The 20,108-nt window shown below is 40.7% G+C and overlaps 1 protein-coding gene across 2 annotated transcripts in view; it reads left to right on the forward strand.

Annotated features, from left to right (window-relative positions):
* The first annotated feature begins 14,409 nt into the window (after positions 1–14,409).
* LOC131251121 (pre-mRNA-splicing factor SPF27 homolog) overlaps positions 14,410–20,108 on the forward strand; it is a 34,082-nt gene continuing 28,383 nt past the window's right edge. For both annotated transcript variants that reach the window (XM_058251641.1, XM_058251642.1), the window contains exon 1: positions 14,410–14,686. In XM_058251641.1, the coding sequence (XP_058107624.1) occupies positions 14,459–14,686 (228 nt within the window). In that variant the 5' untranslated portion in view covers positions 14,410–14,458. The remainder of the gene's footprint in view (positions 14,687–20,108) is intronic.

The raw sequence follows: 20,108 nt of genomic DNA on the forward strand, positions 1-20,108 counted from the left end.
GGCCCCATGTGGGACCCACCTTTGTGAAAGAGGCTTGGCTGGTGTATGTTTACACCACTATATTGATGTTGTTTATAATATAATAACATACTATATTATTATATAATATATATTGTTGGTGTATATCTTGTGAGCCACCACGTGGATTCCACCTTGATTTATGTATCTAATCTGCGCAGTCCGGATGTGCTGGACAGTGGCAGCCACCTTGATATGTGTTTTATCAACATCGTCCGTCCAGTAAGCTCTGTGGGTCCCACTGTATAACGTCAGCAAGTTTCTGTGGGACGTATCCTCACCGTCCAGTGCAAGGACGGTGGGATTCCACCACGATGTATGCGTTTCTCCACCCCGTCCATTCATTGGACGTGGCCCCACCATGGCAACGTGTGGGGCCCATCTTGATTTAATCTAATGCATCCACACCATCCAATCCATGGATGGTGATGCGAATTAACTGGAGTACTTCACACCGTCTTGATAGTTGAGGTATTGATGTCAGCAAGTTCTGTGGGGCCCACTTGATTTATGTGGTGTATTCCACACCACTCATTTATTTTACATCCATGACCGTCCATTAGTACAGCCCATTGGCGTAGCCCACTTGATGTGTATATGGCCCATTTGTGCAGCCCATTGGTGTAGCCCACTTGATGTGTATATGGCCCACTTGTGCGGCCCATTGGTGTAGCCCACTTGATGTGTATATGGCCCACTTGTGCGACCCATTGATGTAGCCCACTTGATGCATATTTGCCCATTGGTGCGGCCCATATGATGGGGCCCACCTACTTGAATCTGAGGCCTATGAGCAAGGCTCATTGTGATATGTATTAGGCCCTTGACGCGTGGCCCTTTTGATGTATACTCGGCCCATATGTCGTGGCCCATTGTGACGTATTTTCGGCCCATTTGACCCATTGTGATTTATTTTCTGGCCCATTTAATGAGGCCCATTATGATGTGCATTAGGCCCATGGGTTATGGCCCGTATGATGTATCTGAGGCCCATGTGCAGGGCCCACCTGTTGTGTATATGAGGCCCATGAGTGAGGCCCATCGTAATGTACATTAGGCCCTTGTGTGAGGTCATAGACCCATGATACGTTTGGCTCCATGTGGGTCACTCCTTGGGAGCAATGTTGGTTAGATGTCCACATTGATGGGCAATGATGGTTTAATGTCCACATTGTGACCTTCCCTTAGGCTGATTGTTGAGGCCGATTCCGATTCCGATTGTTAAGGCCGATTATCGAGGCCAATTCTGATTGTCGAGGTCGATTTCGAGTCGTCGAGGCCGATTGTTGAGGCCGAATCCGATTCCGATTGTCGAGGCTGATTGTTGAGGCCGATTCCAATTCCGATTCTAATTATTGATACCGATTTTGATTGTCGAGGCTAATTCCGATTCCGATTGTCAAGGCTAATTCCGATTGTTGAGGTCGATTCCGATTCCGATTGTCGAGGCCAATTCCGATTTCGATTGTTGAGGCCCAATGAGATGCATATGCGGTCCGTATTTGAGACCCATTATGATGTGCATTCAACCCGTGTTTGAGGCCCAATGTAATGTACATGCAGCCCATATTTGAGGCCCGTTGTGATGTATATTCAGCCCGTGTTTAAGGCCCAGTGTGATGTATATGAGGCCTATGTGATTAGGCCCATTGTAGTACATTTGAGGGCCAAGCGATGAAGCCCATTGTGATGTATGTTAGGCCCATGTGAGAGGTCCATCGTGATGTGTATTAAGCTCTTAAGTGAGGCCAGTGGTATTGTATATTAGGCCCTTATGTGAGGCCATGGGTCTACTATATGTTAGGCTCTTTGTAGGTCATTCCTTGGGGGCAATGATTGGTTAAATGTCCACATCGTCGAGGTTGATTGTCGATGCCTGTTATTGATACCGATTATGAGTATGTGACAACATGGCATCATGATACATGCTCATACGCATCATCTGCATGTTTGTTATAAGATATTATTGACCATTGCATATGTCATATTGCCGGTGGTTTATGAGACTCCCTGATAGGCGGAGATCGTCTCACATGAGCGCACGGTATGCGTGGGATTGATGCATGACTTGATTGTATGATTCATGCATCTTGCATTGTGTGTTGTGATTATTGTACGCCCTATCGACATCAAGGCCATAGCCTCCACAGGCATAGCATGGATGGCTAAATGGGACATCGAAAATCTGTTCTACATGGAGTGCTATAGAAATCTCTTGGTGAAAGTCCCTAAACCCTCTTGGTTCTAGAGGTTGCTCCAACGTCTAGACTGAGTGGATGCATGAGCGCATGAGGGCTGTATACCGTTAGGTCGCGTCTCCCACTGTGTCATGGTTGGTTGGAAAGGGGTACGACTTTACCTGCCCGAGAGGAGGGGGCAATACTAGGCTGAGTCTGACCAGCTCGAGGAATGGGTCCGCTATCGACGAGCCGGGCCCGATATTGGCAGGCAAATAATGAGGTCTCTTCCACTAACCTTGTTGCGCGCGATGGGGCGACAATCTGGTTTGGAGTATAATAGACCCCGGTGATTTTTTAAAGAGAAACTGTACTGATATGTGGACTTATTGAGTAGGAGTTGCATACTCATGCATTCATTTCATTCACTATCCGCTCGGGCTAGTAATGTGCAACTAATTATTGTGTACCTTCGCATGGCCAAGATTTCGGTTGGTGCGCGACTAACCTGAGATCAGGAGTCTACCACATTGAGTCTGACTATCCAAATTTAGGTATGAGACTGGTTTGGATAGAAGTCCTTTGTGATAGACCCCATAGCTTGCGATACTACGTACTATCATCCCGACTTCACTCCAGCTTGGTCATTTCATTCGCACCGCATATTGCATTGCATCATCAGCATATGATATTTGGCTTACTATCCCTGCATTGTATAGCTGATATACATTGCTTCATCAGTATATGATATTGTTTTTATTATATTTTGCATCGCATAGCCTAGATAAGGCTGATGGTATTTCTGGGTCTATCAACATGTTTTCGTATTACTCTGATATCGTATGATTTATGATCTTATCAGTATTTCTGATGTTGTATGATTTATGGGCTTATCAGTATTTCCGCTTATTCTAATTACTTTGATATTTCTTACTTGACACTTACTTTATTTACACACTTTCACCACCCACTAAGCTTTCTATAAGCTTATGCACGATAGATGCATGTAGGTGGCGTTAGGTTGCAACAGCGTTGAGCTTGGAGCATGTAGCGGACCTCTGGATCTTTGATTTTGACATATGTATTTCTCTTTTAGCACTGTATTCAAATGTTTATATTAATGGATATGTGATGATGATATTACCTTTGTGACTTGGGTAAACTTGTGGTTATGCTTATTACGAGTTAAATATACATAAAAAAAATCCTCCTTATAAGATCCCGAGATCAGAATCTGACATATGGACGCTGTGAGTCGAGAATGGGGTACTACGGAGGCTATCGGCACCGGATTCAGCGATTGAGAATTTTGTAAGCCCGATTTCTGAGTTTGTAGAGTGACAAGGCTAAATTGGGACCTGTTCGAACTCGGCTCAAACTCAGTTTCGAGCTGAAGAAAATGGCCCATCCCAGACTGAACTTAATTCCGGGTCGGGCTGAGTCGAGCTTTTTCAGCTTGAGTCGAGCGAGTTAACCGGACTAGCCCGATTCGTGTACAGCCCTAACGGAAATATATATATGATATATTTTCAATCATGTTAAGAATCCATGTAATTTGATTTATAAAAACATTGTGTGTATGTTCCTGCCTTACTATACACTTGGGATTATAATGTTATTTACACCTCTAGATACAAAGTAACTTGAAAAAGTACATGTTAGTCTCTCATTTCACTTATAGGGCCTCATAGTGGTGACTCTGGCTGAGAGGAGTCTTCTAATAGTGATTGGAATGAAAATGAAATAACAGCTGCATTAACTGCAAGTGCAACCTTTGCATGTGGTGTGAGAATTGCTGAATATTATCGCCATTATTATATGAAGTCGTTGCCTCGAGATTGTCATGTAGATAGAAATAGATTTGTTAATGGAATCATAAAGAAGCGACATTGACTATCTTGCACAACTAAGAATGGGTCGTGATACGTTCTTCAAGTTTTGTTCTTTGTTAAGAGATAAGAATTTGTTGTCTGATACAGGGAGATGCAGTTAAAATGTAACACCTCGTGTTTTAAGAACCCGAGCATATGACTCGTTCTCCAAAAATCCAAGTGTTAACTTTTAAAGATGGTCAAATTCAGGTATATATATTTTTCTTTTCTTTTTTTTTTCTTTTAGAGTTAGCAGTTTAGTAGAAGATGGACAAATCAAACATAAAGGAAAATTTGCACTTACATTCAAAATATACGAGCGGCTGCCCATAATGACTCATACAAACTAATGTCTTTCTGATCACAAATACAAGAATTACATAATTTAATGCATGAAAAATATTAAGATGCATATAAACTTGAGCCGTAAAATCGCGCAACTCTACTTGGCAGGTACAACCATGCATCCTTGTTAATTGTACACTGCTCTTTATCAATTTGGACATGAATATCATTTAACCCACCTGTATTACCTGTACGGTTATATATTCGATGAATAAGTGACCAGCTCAGTGTGAATTCCCCTCAAGATTACACACTGCCGCATTAGGTAAGGATAGTTATAAATAAAAATGCATTCAAAATAATATATAATGTAGTCATATTGAATGCATGGATGCGTGAGTGTACATCAATTGGGGATGCTCATCCAGTTGACTTTTGGGCAAAACCCATGCATGTGGCCAGTCACCCATAAAAGTACATCATACATACGTAGTGCCAAACTCACCGAAAGTGGGTCGATAGTCGGTGGTCTGGGAGCTAGCGAAACGATACCCCAACTAAATCCTATTAGGCACATGCTACAACATTCAAAATTAGTCACCTGTCATCGCCCATATGCTATGAATGTATAATCAGCCCAACTATTATTATTCAATTTACAACCACTCAATTTAAGAAAGTTCAAAGGTCACTAAAGGGGGTTCATCACCCAGCGTAAGCCGACAGCTTGGACATAGTGTCCCATGACCATTATCCCCGACTCATGAGGCTACCACCTTGGGATGTTTAATGAGAACCCATCGACTAGCGGCCAATCATAATTTAGTATATGGGGCTAACTATCATATGGTTGTACAAAAATAATACATCAAGCCCGCATAGGGCAAATACCGAAACAAAGCCACATAGGGCAAATATCAAAACTAAGCCACGTAGGGCAAATATCAAAACTATGCGATAAAAGACCATCCTTAAAGACCACTTAGACACGACAACCCATGGATGGTAGGCCCACATTAATATTTCATTTAAACTATCATTCAAGTAACCACTAAGTCGAAGGTCCATTATAAACACAATCAATCAAGTTACATCCCAAGTATGGGTGTACATTTATAAGTGTGGTTTTTTCACTAATCGATGTACCTGTTTAAGTTTCATAAGCAATCCACAAATAATTCACAAGCATAAGAAAATATGCAGGATAAATATTGAGCATGTAATCTAGCATTCAATTACAATAATTAGTACATATAATTATAAGATAAAGATATCAATTATCAACCGAAACTAAAATAAAAACTATTACTTGAGCTAATGGGAAAATGGGAAGCTCAAGAGGAATAAATCATCACCTTATGAGTTGAATTGCCTACTGATGTTGCTAGGCAGTGTGTGCGCCCTTATGATCGAATCCTACCATGAATTTCGAAATTGTACAGTTAGATCAAGGTTCTACAATTATCTAGGGTCAAGATTATAACCTAGGGTTTGGATCACTTAGGTTTAGGCTTCATCTTAGAGTTCAATTCTAGGTTTAGATTTTAGGATTTTAACATTAATTAATGAACGATAGATCACAATGTTAATCACAAATTTACCATTAACATTAACAACGTAATTAATATTAGTTATCATGATAATAATGATCATTTTGATGGTACCAAGTAGTGTGATCTATTATCAATGATAATACTTAGGAATAATAAACAAACACTAATATCTAATATCTAACAGTTGTAGTTTTGTTTATAGTAACTAATATTATCATAAATAACTTGCTAATGGCTAATCATATTTAATAATTGAAATGATTATAAGAACACCAATGATAATAATAAATCAGACAACTTACTTGGGAGAAGAAGCTAGCTCACATTAGTTGATTTGACAGTGAGTTGGGCTTCCAAACCTAATATGTTTCCAACAACCCCACATCGTCATCACTCCTCTCTTGCCCCATCTTCTTTCTCCTCTACCTCCTTTCTTTCCTTTATCTTTTCATACTTCCTTGTGCAAGTTTAGTGCCAACTGGACTTGGCCAAGGCTCGGCCCAAACACATCAGCCCACGCTCGTGACTCGAGCGAGTCGAGTCGAGTTGGTGTGGCGAACCACCCTCTCTCTCTCTCTCTCTTCCCCGACTTCACTCAGCCAAAGCAATCGGCAACACACCCCAAACATTGAGCCCAACACAGATCAGGACTCGGTGACTAGATGAGTTAACTCGGCTATGACTAGATAGTCATATAGCAGCACAACCCCGCCATCTTCTCAGTTCTTCCTAGCTATCACAGGCAGGATAATGAGGGTTGCTGTGCTAGACAAAACCTAACCCGACAGTAGAGTTGGTCCCATGCGGCACATACAGTGCACATGTTATTGGACTCGCCCCTCTCTCTCTTTCTCTTTTCTTCTTCATCTTTCTTCCTAATTCTCTTCTCTCCTTCTCACGACCAAACAGTGTTTGGATTTGACCAGACCCATCCCTAGCTTGGACCAAACTCGGTCCAGCAAGTCGAACCCACTCGACCTAACAGCAACCCGTTCGGGCTCTCCTCTCCATCCTTCCTCTCTTACTCCTACTTTCCTCTTCTTTCCCTTCTTACTTTCCTGCTAGACCAAATGGGGTCTGGACTCGGCCCTGACTCGCCTAGCTTAGACCAAACTTGGTACAGACTCGGTGTGAACCAACATGGCATGAGCATGCATTCTCTCTCTCACTTCCCATTTCTTCCTTCTTTTCTTCTCCTTCCTCTTTCTTTTCTTTTCTTCTACTGAACGTCCACCACCCCTGGATGACTTGAACTAAACTTGGTGTAGTTTGAGCGGGGAAGAAGACACGAGCGTTAATGACAGACTGAAGGACGATGGGTTTTTCTTCATTCCACTGCTTGTGGACGGTCTAGCTCAACTCCAGGGAGCCTGGGGACGTGGGTTTTTGAAGCTGAAAGAAGTTAGCTTGGTGGGTTCGAGCTCGAACAAAAATGGCGAGTTTCTAAGGTTTTTGAAAGAGGCAGGTGGAGAGGCGTCTTCTCTACATTTTTATAGCAACCCTAGTTCCCTCACAACCCTTGGATGGATAATGAGCAGCCAGGATTCGATCCGTTAAAAACCACCTTTGAATACGGCCAATATTGCAATACCAGCCGTTGTTTTCTTTTGGCTATGGAAGAGAGCCCTAAACAGCGTTACTTTAAGTGGATGGCTAGGATTACTTGAGATTGAACGACCGAGATAAAGAATGAGGAGCGCACGCGGATTGCCAAACTGGCAGCGAAAACAATTTCCATTTTCAGAAACGTGCCACACACGGCTCTGTTTGGGTCCGCCTTTGTGCGCATGTACGCATGCACTAACTCGTGTGGAGGGCATGGTTCTGGTTGAGTTCGAGTGGTGGATGTGATGGACGGTCCGGATGTCTCAGGTGATTGCTGATGGTGGGCCACAGTTGATGTGAACGGACGGCGCCCGTTCGCTGGCCGAAAATGAGAAAGGAGAGAGGAATCTTTGCTCTACTGGAAACCACAAGTCAAACCCGATTTGACCATGGTCGTGGTCCAGTGCACCTCGAGTGCACTCCCTCTGGCGCACATACGAAGTGATTGTGGGGCCCACAGAGATGTTTTTGAGAAATCCACTCCATCCATGATCCTGTGGGTCCATTTGGGTCATCTGACTGGAGATGAGGCAATTAGAAAGCTTAGGTGGGCCATGCCAACCAAATCTTGACCTTTAACTGTCGATTATCATCATTCCGCCGGTTAGATTAATCCTAATCTGAACATCAACGGTTAAAATAGCCTTGGGACCTGTTTAAATGAGTCTTGACGGTATATTCAATTACCAAAAGTTAGGGTAAGAATTGTCAAATAGTGGGTTGTGAACTAAGTGTGGTAGGCCTAATAATGATGGATCTGGCGAATTGGATCCAAATTTTAAGATGACTTAAGGTCAAGGTCTTCCATGGCCCTCATTAAACAATTTTAGTGGTTTCTAGGATTGTCTAATTGCAACCTAAGATTTATTTTATAATCCAACGGTTGGATTAGGGAAATCAGGTATTGGAATGATCGACATGATGTTATAGATCTGATGAACAATGGATTTCATAATTTGGGGTCCTAATTATAAGATGGACAATTGGATTTTAACCATCAAGGGAATTAATATCCTAAAGTAAGCTTTTATAATTGCGTGATGGTCCATCTTAAGAATCGATCGAATGGATAGTTTGATATGTGGATGGGGATTATTTTCAACGATCAGATTTATATTAGAATGAGGGTGAACGTTCGGTAAGCTAGGTTAGTGTTCATTTTAAGTTAGGTTACACGGTAACACCCAAGTACTGAAAAGTACGGGGTGTTACATTAAAGGAACAAGTCGTCATGTTCTTGTATACTATAGGCCACAACATGCGAAACCGTGTCATTGGTAATCGGTTTTCATGATCTGAGGAAACCATAAGTCGACACTTCAATAGAGTCTTTGATGCTATCATTAGCCTTTATCCGGAATATGTAAAGTTCCTTGAGTTACATACCCCGAAAGAAATATCAGATAATCCTATGTGAAGCCTCTATTTTCAGGTATTACAAACTGAGAATTTATAATTACGATACAATTTATTTGTTGCTTGCTTAACACCAACCTAAAAGTCAGATAAATGTTGCTTATAGGGTTGCATTGGGGCACTCGATGAGACCCACATATCGGCCTATTTGATGAGAGAAGCAAGTTTAACCTTTCGAAAATCGGAAAGGTTTTGTCTCAGAATGTAATGACAGCCTGTATATTTGATATGAAATTCGTATGTGTGCTTGTGGGTTGGGATGGTTCTACCTCTGATGCTCGTGTTTTGCAAAATGATTTAACTTGTTGCCCCGATTGTTTCCTTGTGCCTCATGATAAAGAATGATTGTTGCTATATTTTTCTAAATATGTAGCATGCGATTGTTCACATGCTTAATATTCATACATTGGTCTGTGTAGGAAAATATTATATTGTGGATGCGGGATATACACAATCTACAGGATTTATAACACCTTATCGAGGTGTTTGATATCATTTGAATGAATTTCGTAAAGGAAGGAAGCCTGCTAATAAGAAAGAACTCTTCAATTATCGTCATGCCCAGTGTGTAATGTCATTGAACGGTGTTTTGGTCTCTCAAAATGCCGTTTTTCTATACTTATATAGCACCACAATTTAAGCTTATAACTCAAGTAAAGATTGTTATAGCTTGTTGTGTTGTGCACAACTTCATCTGTGTTTGTGGTGAAGACGGATTTACTGAGGCATTTGAGGATAATGGAAATGGTTCTAAGGAAATTTCGTCATCTCCTATAGAGCTCACTAATGCTGATAAAGATCGCACATTGTCTCGTGTGACAGACCGCGCTAGAGATGAATGGGTGAAAAAAAGGGATGGGATTGCAGAGGGGATGTGGAATGCAGTCTTCCTCATACGTGGCAGTGACATTAATTTCTTCTTTTTATTTGTTGTACTGAGCTATTAGTGTAACAACAGAATTTTAAAAAACAATATTTTTGTCTTGGGATGTTAGTTTGGTTTAATTTATAGACACTTTACATGGATTTCATTGTATACCAGATTTTATGTTGTATTATATTTCAAGTCGTACTGTTTAATCTTATGGATTTGCATAATCTTCTAATTTATTGACTTATGTAAGTTCGTGAGATGCTATTTCCATTAACTGTTACTGCTGTGTAGGTATAATAAATTTTCTATGGAGCTCTTACAAGATTTCGAGAGATAAGAATGAGACTGCATCCCCTTCAAAGTGTACAGGCCCACCCAACAAGACTGTGGCAGCACCGAGTACATTATTTGGTACCCCAAGTAAGAAAAGCTCAACATCATCATTGAAAGCTGCATCACCAGTGTGGCCAACTACCCGCACTAGAAGGATTATAGGAAGTAAGAAATCAACTCGCATTCAGTGGACTGATCCAATGGATAATGAATTGGTTGATACATTAGTCGAGCAGGTTAATCTTGGCCGAAAGAGTAACATTGGTTTCAAGCCGGAAGATTATAAGGCAGTTATCACAAAAATCTTTGATAGGTGTGGAATCGAGTTAGAGAATAAGTACATTTCTAACTGTCTCTGCACATTGAAAAGATTTTATTGGTTAGTGAAGGACATGCTTAATGCGAGTGGGTTTGGTTGGGATGCAAATGTGAAAATGGTTGTCGCTACGGATGATGTGTGGAATGGGAACATTGCAGTAAGTAACAGTTGTATTTTACTTAACCGAACTCTGAGGACATGATTGTGATTTCGTAAGCTATCCCAAGGTGCTGATCTAGTTTATGTCGTGCTAACTTACAAATTTGGTTTTGCAGTTTCACCCATACACTGAAAGAGTACGTGGAAAACACATCGATGGATACAATGACTTGACTTTTATGTTTGAGAATGATTATGCCCATGAGTTATTTGCCAGTACTGCGTACTCTTCACCACTTTTCAGTTGACACCACCAAAGAGATGATGTCAGTTCTGATGATGATTCTGCTGAAAATGGTTCTGAAACTGTTCACCTTTCTTCAGATGATGAGGATGAACACAACAGTGGTTCTGCATGTCGTTTCAATGAGGGATCACAACAATAGTAAAAAAGGGTTAACAAAGGCTATATGGAGACCTCGAGAGGGTCTAGAAACAGTCAAAGCATTGCTAATGGCATGACCCGACAACGAAGGGGTAAGCCGAGTGACCACATTGGTAATAAGATGGGCGAAATGGTTGAGGTTGTTATGACCCTAACCATTACTATGGCACATGGCAAAAGTATGAGCCAACTCCAAAAGATGTTGGGCATGGTAGAGGTGGTGGATGGTCTTAGCCATGAGGACTAACTTCGGGCTGCTCGGCTGTTGCAGGGAGATATAGTTAGTGCTGATTTTTTCATGAAAACGGGACATGAGAGGAGGAATGAGTGGGTACAGAAACTCCTCGACTACAATGCCCTTATCTGAAAATATTTTGCCTTGGATGCACTGGGACTCTTAGACAACTATACTCTTCTTTTTCTTTGTTTGTATGAATTTTGAAGTGGATTCAAGTTGGATATTTTGGGTGCTTCATGAGTACCCAACACTCTGCTTTTTGGTTCTTCTGTATACTGTCCTTGTTGATGGTCGCACCAGTTGAGGATACATGTTGCTTGGTTAATTGTCTTCTCTGTTATCTAATTTAAATGTGAGTATTAGGAATTTTGTAATTGTAGGTACAACAGAGTATCTGCCTTTGCACGCATGCACAGTCTACTAATACAAACTGAAAAGTTGTGGTTACTTGATCGATATGAATCACTGGTTGTTTGAATCTTCATCATATCATATCAATCCAGGGTGCTATGTAGGTTTAATGGCAGCTTCTGATGATATATGTTGCTTTTCTGTTTTGTCATTTGATCCTTAAGTTCATCTTCTGATCATTGAACTTGTATGAAGCATGTATTCATAAATAGGGTACGTATATTTTTTGTCACAACAGGGAAATATCAGATTCCATGATTTCATAGAATTGAATGTCAATTTATTAGTGATTGGAACTCTTTGATAAGGTGAGACTACGAATGTAGGTGGATGGAATAATTTCCATTTTTTCTTCGCTGACTTAGCTACCAGATTTATATTATCTGCTATTAGTTTACATAAACGAAAGTTATGTCAATGCTATAGTCACTTCATATTATGTACGTCTCATATTGATATTTTTTTCAGAAACGAATGGAAAAATATTATGTGGTCATTATGGGTAGAGTCCCAGGCCTATACGACAGGTGGGGGGATGCTTGTGCACAGGTAGATCGGTTCCATGGATTTAGACACCAATCGTATAAGTCATACGATGAGGCTGCGACAGCATGTGATAATTATCAGGTATGGTGAAGCTTTTTAATTTTGCAAAGAAAAAGGGATGTGTAATTTCCGTCCCAGAGCTTTGTAAACCATTTCAGCCTTATGATTTTTTATGTAATGATGACTATAGGCCACAAGAGATAATTCATCATCTTGCATCATCCCCGTAAGTAACAACACTGTCTCGAATTTTCGTTATGAGGGACCTTTTAGGAGATTCGAGTATGAAGCTTCTCAGGTTCATGGTTCGGCTATAGTTGAAGAAGATTTTGTTGGGGTGCATGTATCTGTAGCTTCCAAGTCGGGCGTGAATGGAAATAATGATTCTTCCGGGATGATGAATGCTCTCTTAAAAGTTGTGATTGGAGTGTTGCTTATATATATAGTAGTCAACTAGATTGTTTAAACTCTCATATCATAAGGAAGAGTTAACACGCCATACCAGTTGATGAAACCAGAAATCGTGCATGGAGATGTCTCTCCCTTGTTGACGGATTATGTTGTGGACAAGCCCTTATTGTGAAACTTATATTTTGTCTCTTTTCATGAGGACTCTTTGTAGACAATGTACTTTTCTTAATTTAGGTGTCTATGATTTCATATCTTGTCTCATTTTATCGGATATTTTGAAGGTGAGGACATTCCAGGTGAGGGTGGGAGTGGTCCTATACCCATCCTCATCGTATTACTTGCATTTGATCACACGTTTTGATAGGTATTAACCCAATAATAATAGTGTTTTATTATCGGGTATAGAACTATTTTATATATATACGAATTTATATGGTAGCATATGAATGTAAATTACACCAGCAGGTTTGTCGTACTTCATTCGATTACAAACCGATCCCACACTACCAAGCTTCCTTTTCCAAACATCGACCGTGATATTCGTAATGTATACATATACAACTCTACTCTAATCCAAACAGTGTGATTGTCAATGACAAAATGGACGTATACGAGTTACAGTGTCACGAATACAATATCTGTATATATTTATAGTGCAAAACAATACTATACATGAATCCAAACATGCACTGGATGAAATAAAAGCAATTCCAATCAAAACACACAACAAAAATCACAACCACTAAGTATGTCACTCACATGAGAGCATTCATATAGCCCAAAATTAATCCAAAGCTCAAGTGGACCACATATCAGATAAAATGGGGATAATGACAATCCACCGTTGAAACCTTCCCAGGGATAGGGCAGGAGTGATGTTTTATATATATATATATATATATATAAAACATCAAACATGTTTATAATGTTACACTAACAGTAATCTTGATCCAAAACTTCCATGGCTCTCAGGAAGCTTTCAACTATATGTGTTTAATTCACACTATTTTTGTGGCGTAGTCTGCTAGAGCTTTGGATATGCTTAAATACTGGGATAATGCACTAAATTAGTGGGAAAAGAGGATGAACTGCGTGATAAGACACGTACATCACATGGGTCCCACGGACTTTATACGCCGTAGCGTCCGGAGTGAGTACGCAGTCCGCTTCCAAGTAACCTAGCGCGACTACTATAGCGCGGTTAGGGATGCTCTTTGGTGTAAGGTAACCTCCCTAAGCTTACAGCGGTGGTGGCAGAATTGGAGCTTTGGTAATCTGTATATAACATTTAACCCGGCCACCAGATATGTCTACTTGAATTACCTCCAAATATAACATCTAACCCGTCCACCAGATATGTCCACTTGAATTACCTCCAAAGCCTGAAAAATTACATCGATCCAAACTCTGGTGGGCCACAGCATACAGAACAATGATGGAGTGACGCCCAGCCTTGAGTTTCACCGGTGCCAACCTTAGATAGAGAACAGAATTATTTACATCCTTACCTTTCATCCAAAACAGATGAAAGATATGGACGTTCTGGATTCCACATACACAATAAGATGGGTCCCAATCAAATCAACGGTACGAGTCCCTTTTTCAACTCGTCCCAAGCTCTGTAGCCTACTTGATATTATTTTGGCCGAATTTTGGGAAACTAAGAGGGGAAGCATCTGATGGACGGATCAGATGTTGTGAATTCATCATGGGGGCCCCACATCTGCCGGCTAACACCGTAACTGTACACGAACCACTTGAGCGCGCCCCCGGCTCATGTGGATTCCACACGAGCCTCAGTCGCAAAAAGGGCGAACCCCGCCCCTCTCTCTCTCTCTCTCTCTCTGAGACTTGGAGATGGCGAGCGGAGATATTCTAATGCTGGAAGCCCCTCCTCCTACTAAACCTTTAGTGGGCCCCACAGAGATCATCATCGACTCACTGCCGTACATCGATGACGACTATGCCGATCCGACCGTTAAATCAGAGGTTGATCGACTCGTGGAAGACGAGATGCGAAGGAGCCTCAAGAAGCCTGCAGACTTCCTCAAAGACCTCCCTCCCCTACCCAAATTCAACTTCGAGGTATTCCTTTCTCCCTCCCTCCACTTCTACCAATCCACTTTCCATGGATTGCGACGGTCCAGATCAATTCTCGGGGTTTTATGGGCGAACTGGATATTAGGGTTTTAGATCGAGGAGCGATATATATATATATATATATATATATGTGTGTGTGTGTGTGTGTGTGTGTGTGTGTGTGTGTGTGTGTGTGTTGAACTTTTTATTGGGCAATGATGGAGTAGTTAGATTATACCGTATTATTCCTCTTTGGGGAGTTATACGGTACTCTGGCAACGTAGCATGCTTGATACACAGGCACGTAGAAATTGTACACGTGGCATGTATTAGCTCAAACTAAACGGATAAAACTATAGGTCATTTGGATGGTGGTAAATGGTTTGAGTGGTAAACGATTTACAGCATGTCTGTTTGGCTTTAAGAAGTACAGTGTTTGGATAGCCTGTAAATGGTTTATATCCTGTAATTGCTTATTCACACCTGAGATATTTTAGAGAAGTAATTCATTAAAAAACATTCAAATGGCATATAGGAGTGGATTTTAAAGTGGATCATTGGTTTAAAGCCACTCACTCAGGGTTGATCCTCACATAAAACTAATCAGTAGGTGAGCCATAGAAGTAAAAGGCCGGTAGTAAGATTTGTTGCCATTGGCAGAGAGAGAGAGAGAGAGAGAGAGAGAGAGAGAGAGAGAGAGAGAGAGAGGTGCGTATCTCCCGGCCTAAAAAAAGAGCTGTTGGAGGCTTCTTGCTGGTAAATCATTTGCTATCAAATGAAAAAGGGGAAAATATGGAAAATCATTTACAACTAGTAAATGATTTACAAGCATTTTAGGGCATCCAAATGCAAGTTGTAAATGATTTATTAATAAATAATTTACAACTTGCCTCATTTACCACCATCAACGACCCCTAGGGAATCCGCTATAGCTAAGATACATTTGCAAAATCAAATTGGTTGGACAACCCTAACATGTGATTCACGGACACTCTTTTGTTGAATACAACCATTGGATATTTTTTCATTTTCAACTCCAATAAATGTCCTCCAATCCCAATAGTTAGATGATCAAATAAGATTATTTTGTTGGTTAATACCATTGCTATTCAATTCGGACACGCGACCACACGTGTAACGAATGACATGATTTCGATTATGCGTGTGCGAGTATGTATTTGTTGGGCGTGTTAGAGTCGTATTTGACTTGAATTAAACCAAATGCCTTGTGACCCTAGGCGCCAAAATAGCCGGATTAGGACTAAATTTGTGAAGATTGGCCTAACTACTCAACCATCGATTGGCAAGGTGATTGGACAATTTATGAAGGGGAGGGTTGGTCCTTTAAATGGATTTTTTTCTTGCATTTTGGTTGAAAGGACTTCAATATTCGTGTGATTGTAATTGCAGTTTAGCGACATAACAATAGAAAAAGAATATACAACTAGATAAAAGCTGAAAGTATTTAATTAATGATTCTGCAATATGGACAATACACTCATGATCAGATTGAAGAATGACGATCCGTTCATTACCCAATGCAGACTGAGCTTTATAGCAAGACGATCGTGAAGTGCGGGATGATCGTTTGTTTGTTGCTTAGTCGAAAACTGGGCTTCATGGCGAAACATACGATGAAGGACAATTTTTTGACAATCTGTTCATCGATTGGTCGGAATCGGGCTTCATGATGAGATGATCGGTGGGGTGACATTCTGTTCGAGGACTCGGTCGGAACCAAGCACGTAGTGAGATGGTTGTGATTCAACTATCCGTTTGTCTTTTGGTGTGAACCAAACTTCGTGATGAGATTGACGGCAAAATCTCTTAGCATATAGTAGGAACACAACCTTCGGTTTAAAACTGAGCAATCTTACTTGCAATCTTACTTACGATCCGACGGGATGCCAATCTTACTTACAATCCAACGGGATGCCATAGATGAAGGTCGGAGAGATAGACTAAGGATAAAAACTACGACCTGCTATGATCAATATTGTACTGATGAGCAATGGGGAGCTAAACTAAAATATAATAAAAAGATAAGTGTCCATGCGGGATGGATAGATAAGTAACGTTGCGGTAGGTTTAGTTGTGTTGGCATGTGGTTCAGAGCTCTTTGTTCCATGCTCTATTTATAATCTTAAGAGGTAGTGGCCATGAGTAGTCTTTGACAGCGTGAGAGATTGGGCTAGTTGACTGTGCAAATTTTCTTGAGTTTCCACGTAAGTGTAGCCTATCGCATTAGGCTACGTGTATAAGAGAGATCATGTTTTCTTTAAGTAACATGATATACTTTCCTCTTGATATTCAGGTCTTGTGACATGTATAAGAGGCTTTATTGGAGTCTTCAAATTGTTGGGCTCTTGCCTTCGTAAAGAGTTGCTTTTATGGTCTTTAGTATTTAATGCTTGCTAGAGAATTGCTTTTGTAGGACTAGTATTTAATGCTTGTTAGAGAGTTGCTTTCGTAGGCACTAGCATTAATGCTTCTCATATATACACGTGTCTAGTTCATTCTCATTTTCCTTAAAGTTCATCTACACTATATGTGGAATATAGTTGCTACATGGCATCTTTAGGGCCGTCTGATCTTTCGTGATGGGCTAGACGTTAACAATTGTTTACACCTAACTTGTTGTAGGTAGATCTGACGAAAGGGATGCTGCCATATCTCGACACGTTCGTATAGAGGTGTAGGAAAAGGTACTCGCGAAGCAAGAAAGGGAAATCGTGGAGATCTCGAACACCTCTCGCCTAAAGATGCGCGCTATACTGGAAGGGTTGAGATGTTCAGTGCCGTATGTTTGACCAGAAACTTGGAGGCAGTTGCTCTTTCAGCAATACGTGGTAAATAAGTAATAGAGAACAATATGCACCATATTTCTAAATGTGTATTTGACGCCACGACGATACCCTAAGATACATGGTCAAATATAGTTGGTCAAGCATCTACAAAATTAGAGTATTAATAGAGATATTATTCAGAGTCAGAGATGCACTATGATATGATGGTATATGCGTGGCTACACCTTAAAAGTAACATATCAAGCTAAGGTCGCTAACTTGTTTAATTTGACCATGGGAATCCTAGATGGCAACAGAAGAAATGGTTGTCCTAACGACCAATTTGACCAGGATCTCCTTCACAATGAGAATCCTAGGGAAACAAAAGAAACGGTCGTCCTAATGACCAATTTGACCAGGATGTCCTTTGTAATGGGAATCCCGGGGCAATAGAACAAACAACGGAAACGACCGCCCCATAGCCTATGATGAAAAGCCGAGGGAGCTCCTGTGTCTCTGATTCCTCCAAGATCTGCAATAGAAGAAATAACGGAAACGACCAACTCCACTCCCGTTTCTTCATCCACCAACAAGTTAGCGGCCTTTAGCGTAATTCTTTTTCTTTTAAGGTGTGGCCAGCTACGCAATACCCTCGTATTTGAGTGCATTTTTTATTATGAACGATTTCTTTATCTTAACACTCTGTTTTGTAGATGCGTGGCCAATTGTATTTGACCACGTGTCCTTGGGTATTGTCGTGACGTCAAATACATATTCAGAAATATGGTGCATGGGCTTCTTTATCGTTTGTTTGCCATGTGTTACTGGGAGGGCAATTGCTTTTGGGATTTCAGTCGTGCGTATGTTTCTGAACATCCCAACCCTCTTAGTATAACACACATCTTCAAGGGAGAGGTATTTAAGATCTTCACGATCTCCCTTTCTTGCTTCGTGAGTACTTTTTCCCGCGCCTTCATACGAACTTGTTGAGATATGACGGTATTATGTTCGTCAAATTTGACTACGATAGGTTAGGTGTAAACAATTGTTTACACCTGGTCTATCACGATAGATCAGATGGCCTGGAAGATGCCATGTGGCAACCATATGCCACACATGGTGTAGATGAATTTTAAAGGGAAATGGTAGGACTTGAATATATGCACATATAGGAAGCATTAAATGTTAGTCCCCCACAAAAGCAACTCTCTAGCAAGCATTAAATGCTAGAGTATTATAAAAGCAACTTTCTAACAAGCATTAAATGCTAGTCCTACAAAAGCAACTCTCTAGCAAGCATTAAATGTTAGAGACCAATAAAAGCAACTCTCTATAAAGGCAAGAGCCCAACAATGTGAAGACTCTCCAACAAATCCTCTTATACACGTTGCAAGACATGAATATCAAGAGAAAAACATATCACGTTGCAAGACATGAATATCAAGAGAAAAACATATCACGTTATTTGTTGGAAACATGATCTCTCTTGTACATGTGGCCTAATGCGATAGGCTACACTTACGTGAAAGCTCAAGAAGATTTGCATGACTAGTTAGCCTAATATCTCATGCGCCTGAAGATCGCTCAAGGCCACCGTCTCTTAAGTCTTTAAATAGAGCACATAACAAGGAGTTCCAGGTCATACGCCAACACAATCAAACCTAGCACAACGCTAATTATCTATCTGTCCCTCATTGACGCTTATCTTTTTATTTCATTTTAGTTTAGCTCTCCATCGCTCATCAACATAATGTTGCTCATAGCATGAGGTCACAATTTTTATCACTAGTTTATTTCTCCACCATTCATCTATGGTATCTTGTTAGATTGCAAGGAAGATTGCTCAGTTTTAAATGGAATGTTGTAGAGCTTTCCTCGTACGGGCTAAGAGATTCCGCTAGCCATTTTACCATGAAGTTTGCTTCACACCAGAAGACATAGATAGTTGAATTATGACCATTTTACTACGTGCCTGATTTCCATCGAGTTCTCGAATAGGTTGTCACCCCACTAGCCATCTCGCCACGAAACTTGGTTCTGACTGAGCGACGAACATATTTTTGAAGATTCGTCCTCCATTGGCCGTCTTGCCATGAAGTCTGATTTTTGACCTAGTAACGAACAAACAACCATCCTGCACTTCACGATTGTCTTGCTACGAAGCTTAACCTACCCTGGGTGACGAATGGATCGTCGTTCTTCTAGGTAATCGTGAGTGTCCATATTGTAAAATTATTAATTAAATACTTTTAGCTTTTATTTGGTTATATCTTTTTTTCATATTGTTTTGTTATTGAATCGCGGTTGCAATCATGCAAATATTGAAGTCTTTTTGATTGAGAGGCAGGAAAAAGAATCTATTTGAAGGACTAACCCTCTCATTCATAAATCGTCTGATACCCTTGCCAATGGGTGGCTAAGTAGTCATGTCAATCTTCACAGATTTGGTCCTAATCTGGTTATTTCGACGCTTAGGGTCATAAGGCGCTTAGTTTGATTCGAGTTGAATACGACCCTGGCTTGCCCGATGCATACATACTTACACATGCATAATCCAAATCGGGCCATTTGGTACACACATGGCCGCGTGTCCGAATTGAATAACAATAGATACATCTAAACTGGAAACCATAATTTGGACA

Source organism: Magnolia sinica, chromosome 7 (genome assembly GCF_029962835.1).
Source record: "Magnolia sinica isolate HGM2019 chromosome 7, MsV1, whole genome shotgun sequence".
In the NCBI taxonomy this organism is placed as follows: Eukaryota; Viridiplantae; Streptophyta; class Magnoliopsida; order Magnoliales; family Magnoliaceae; genus Magnolia; species Magnolia sinica.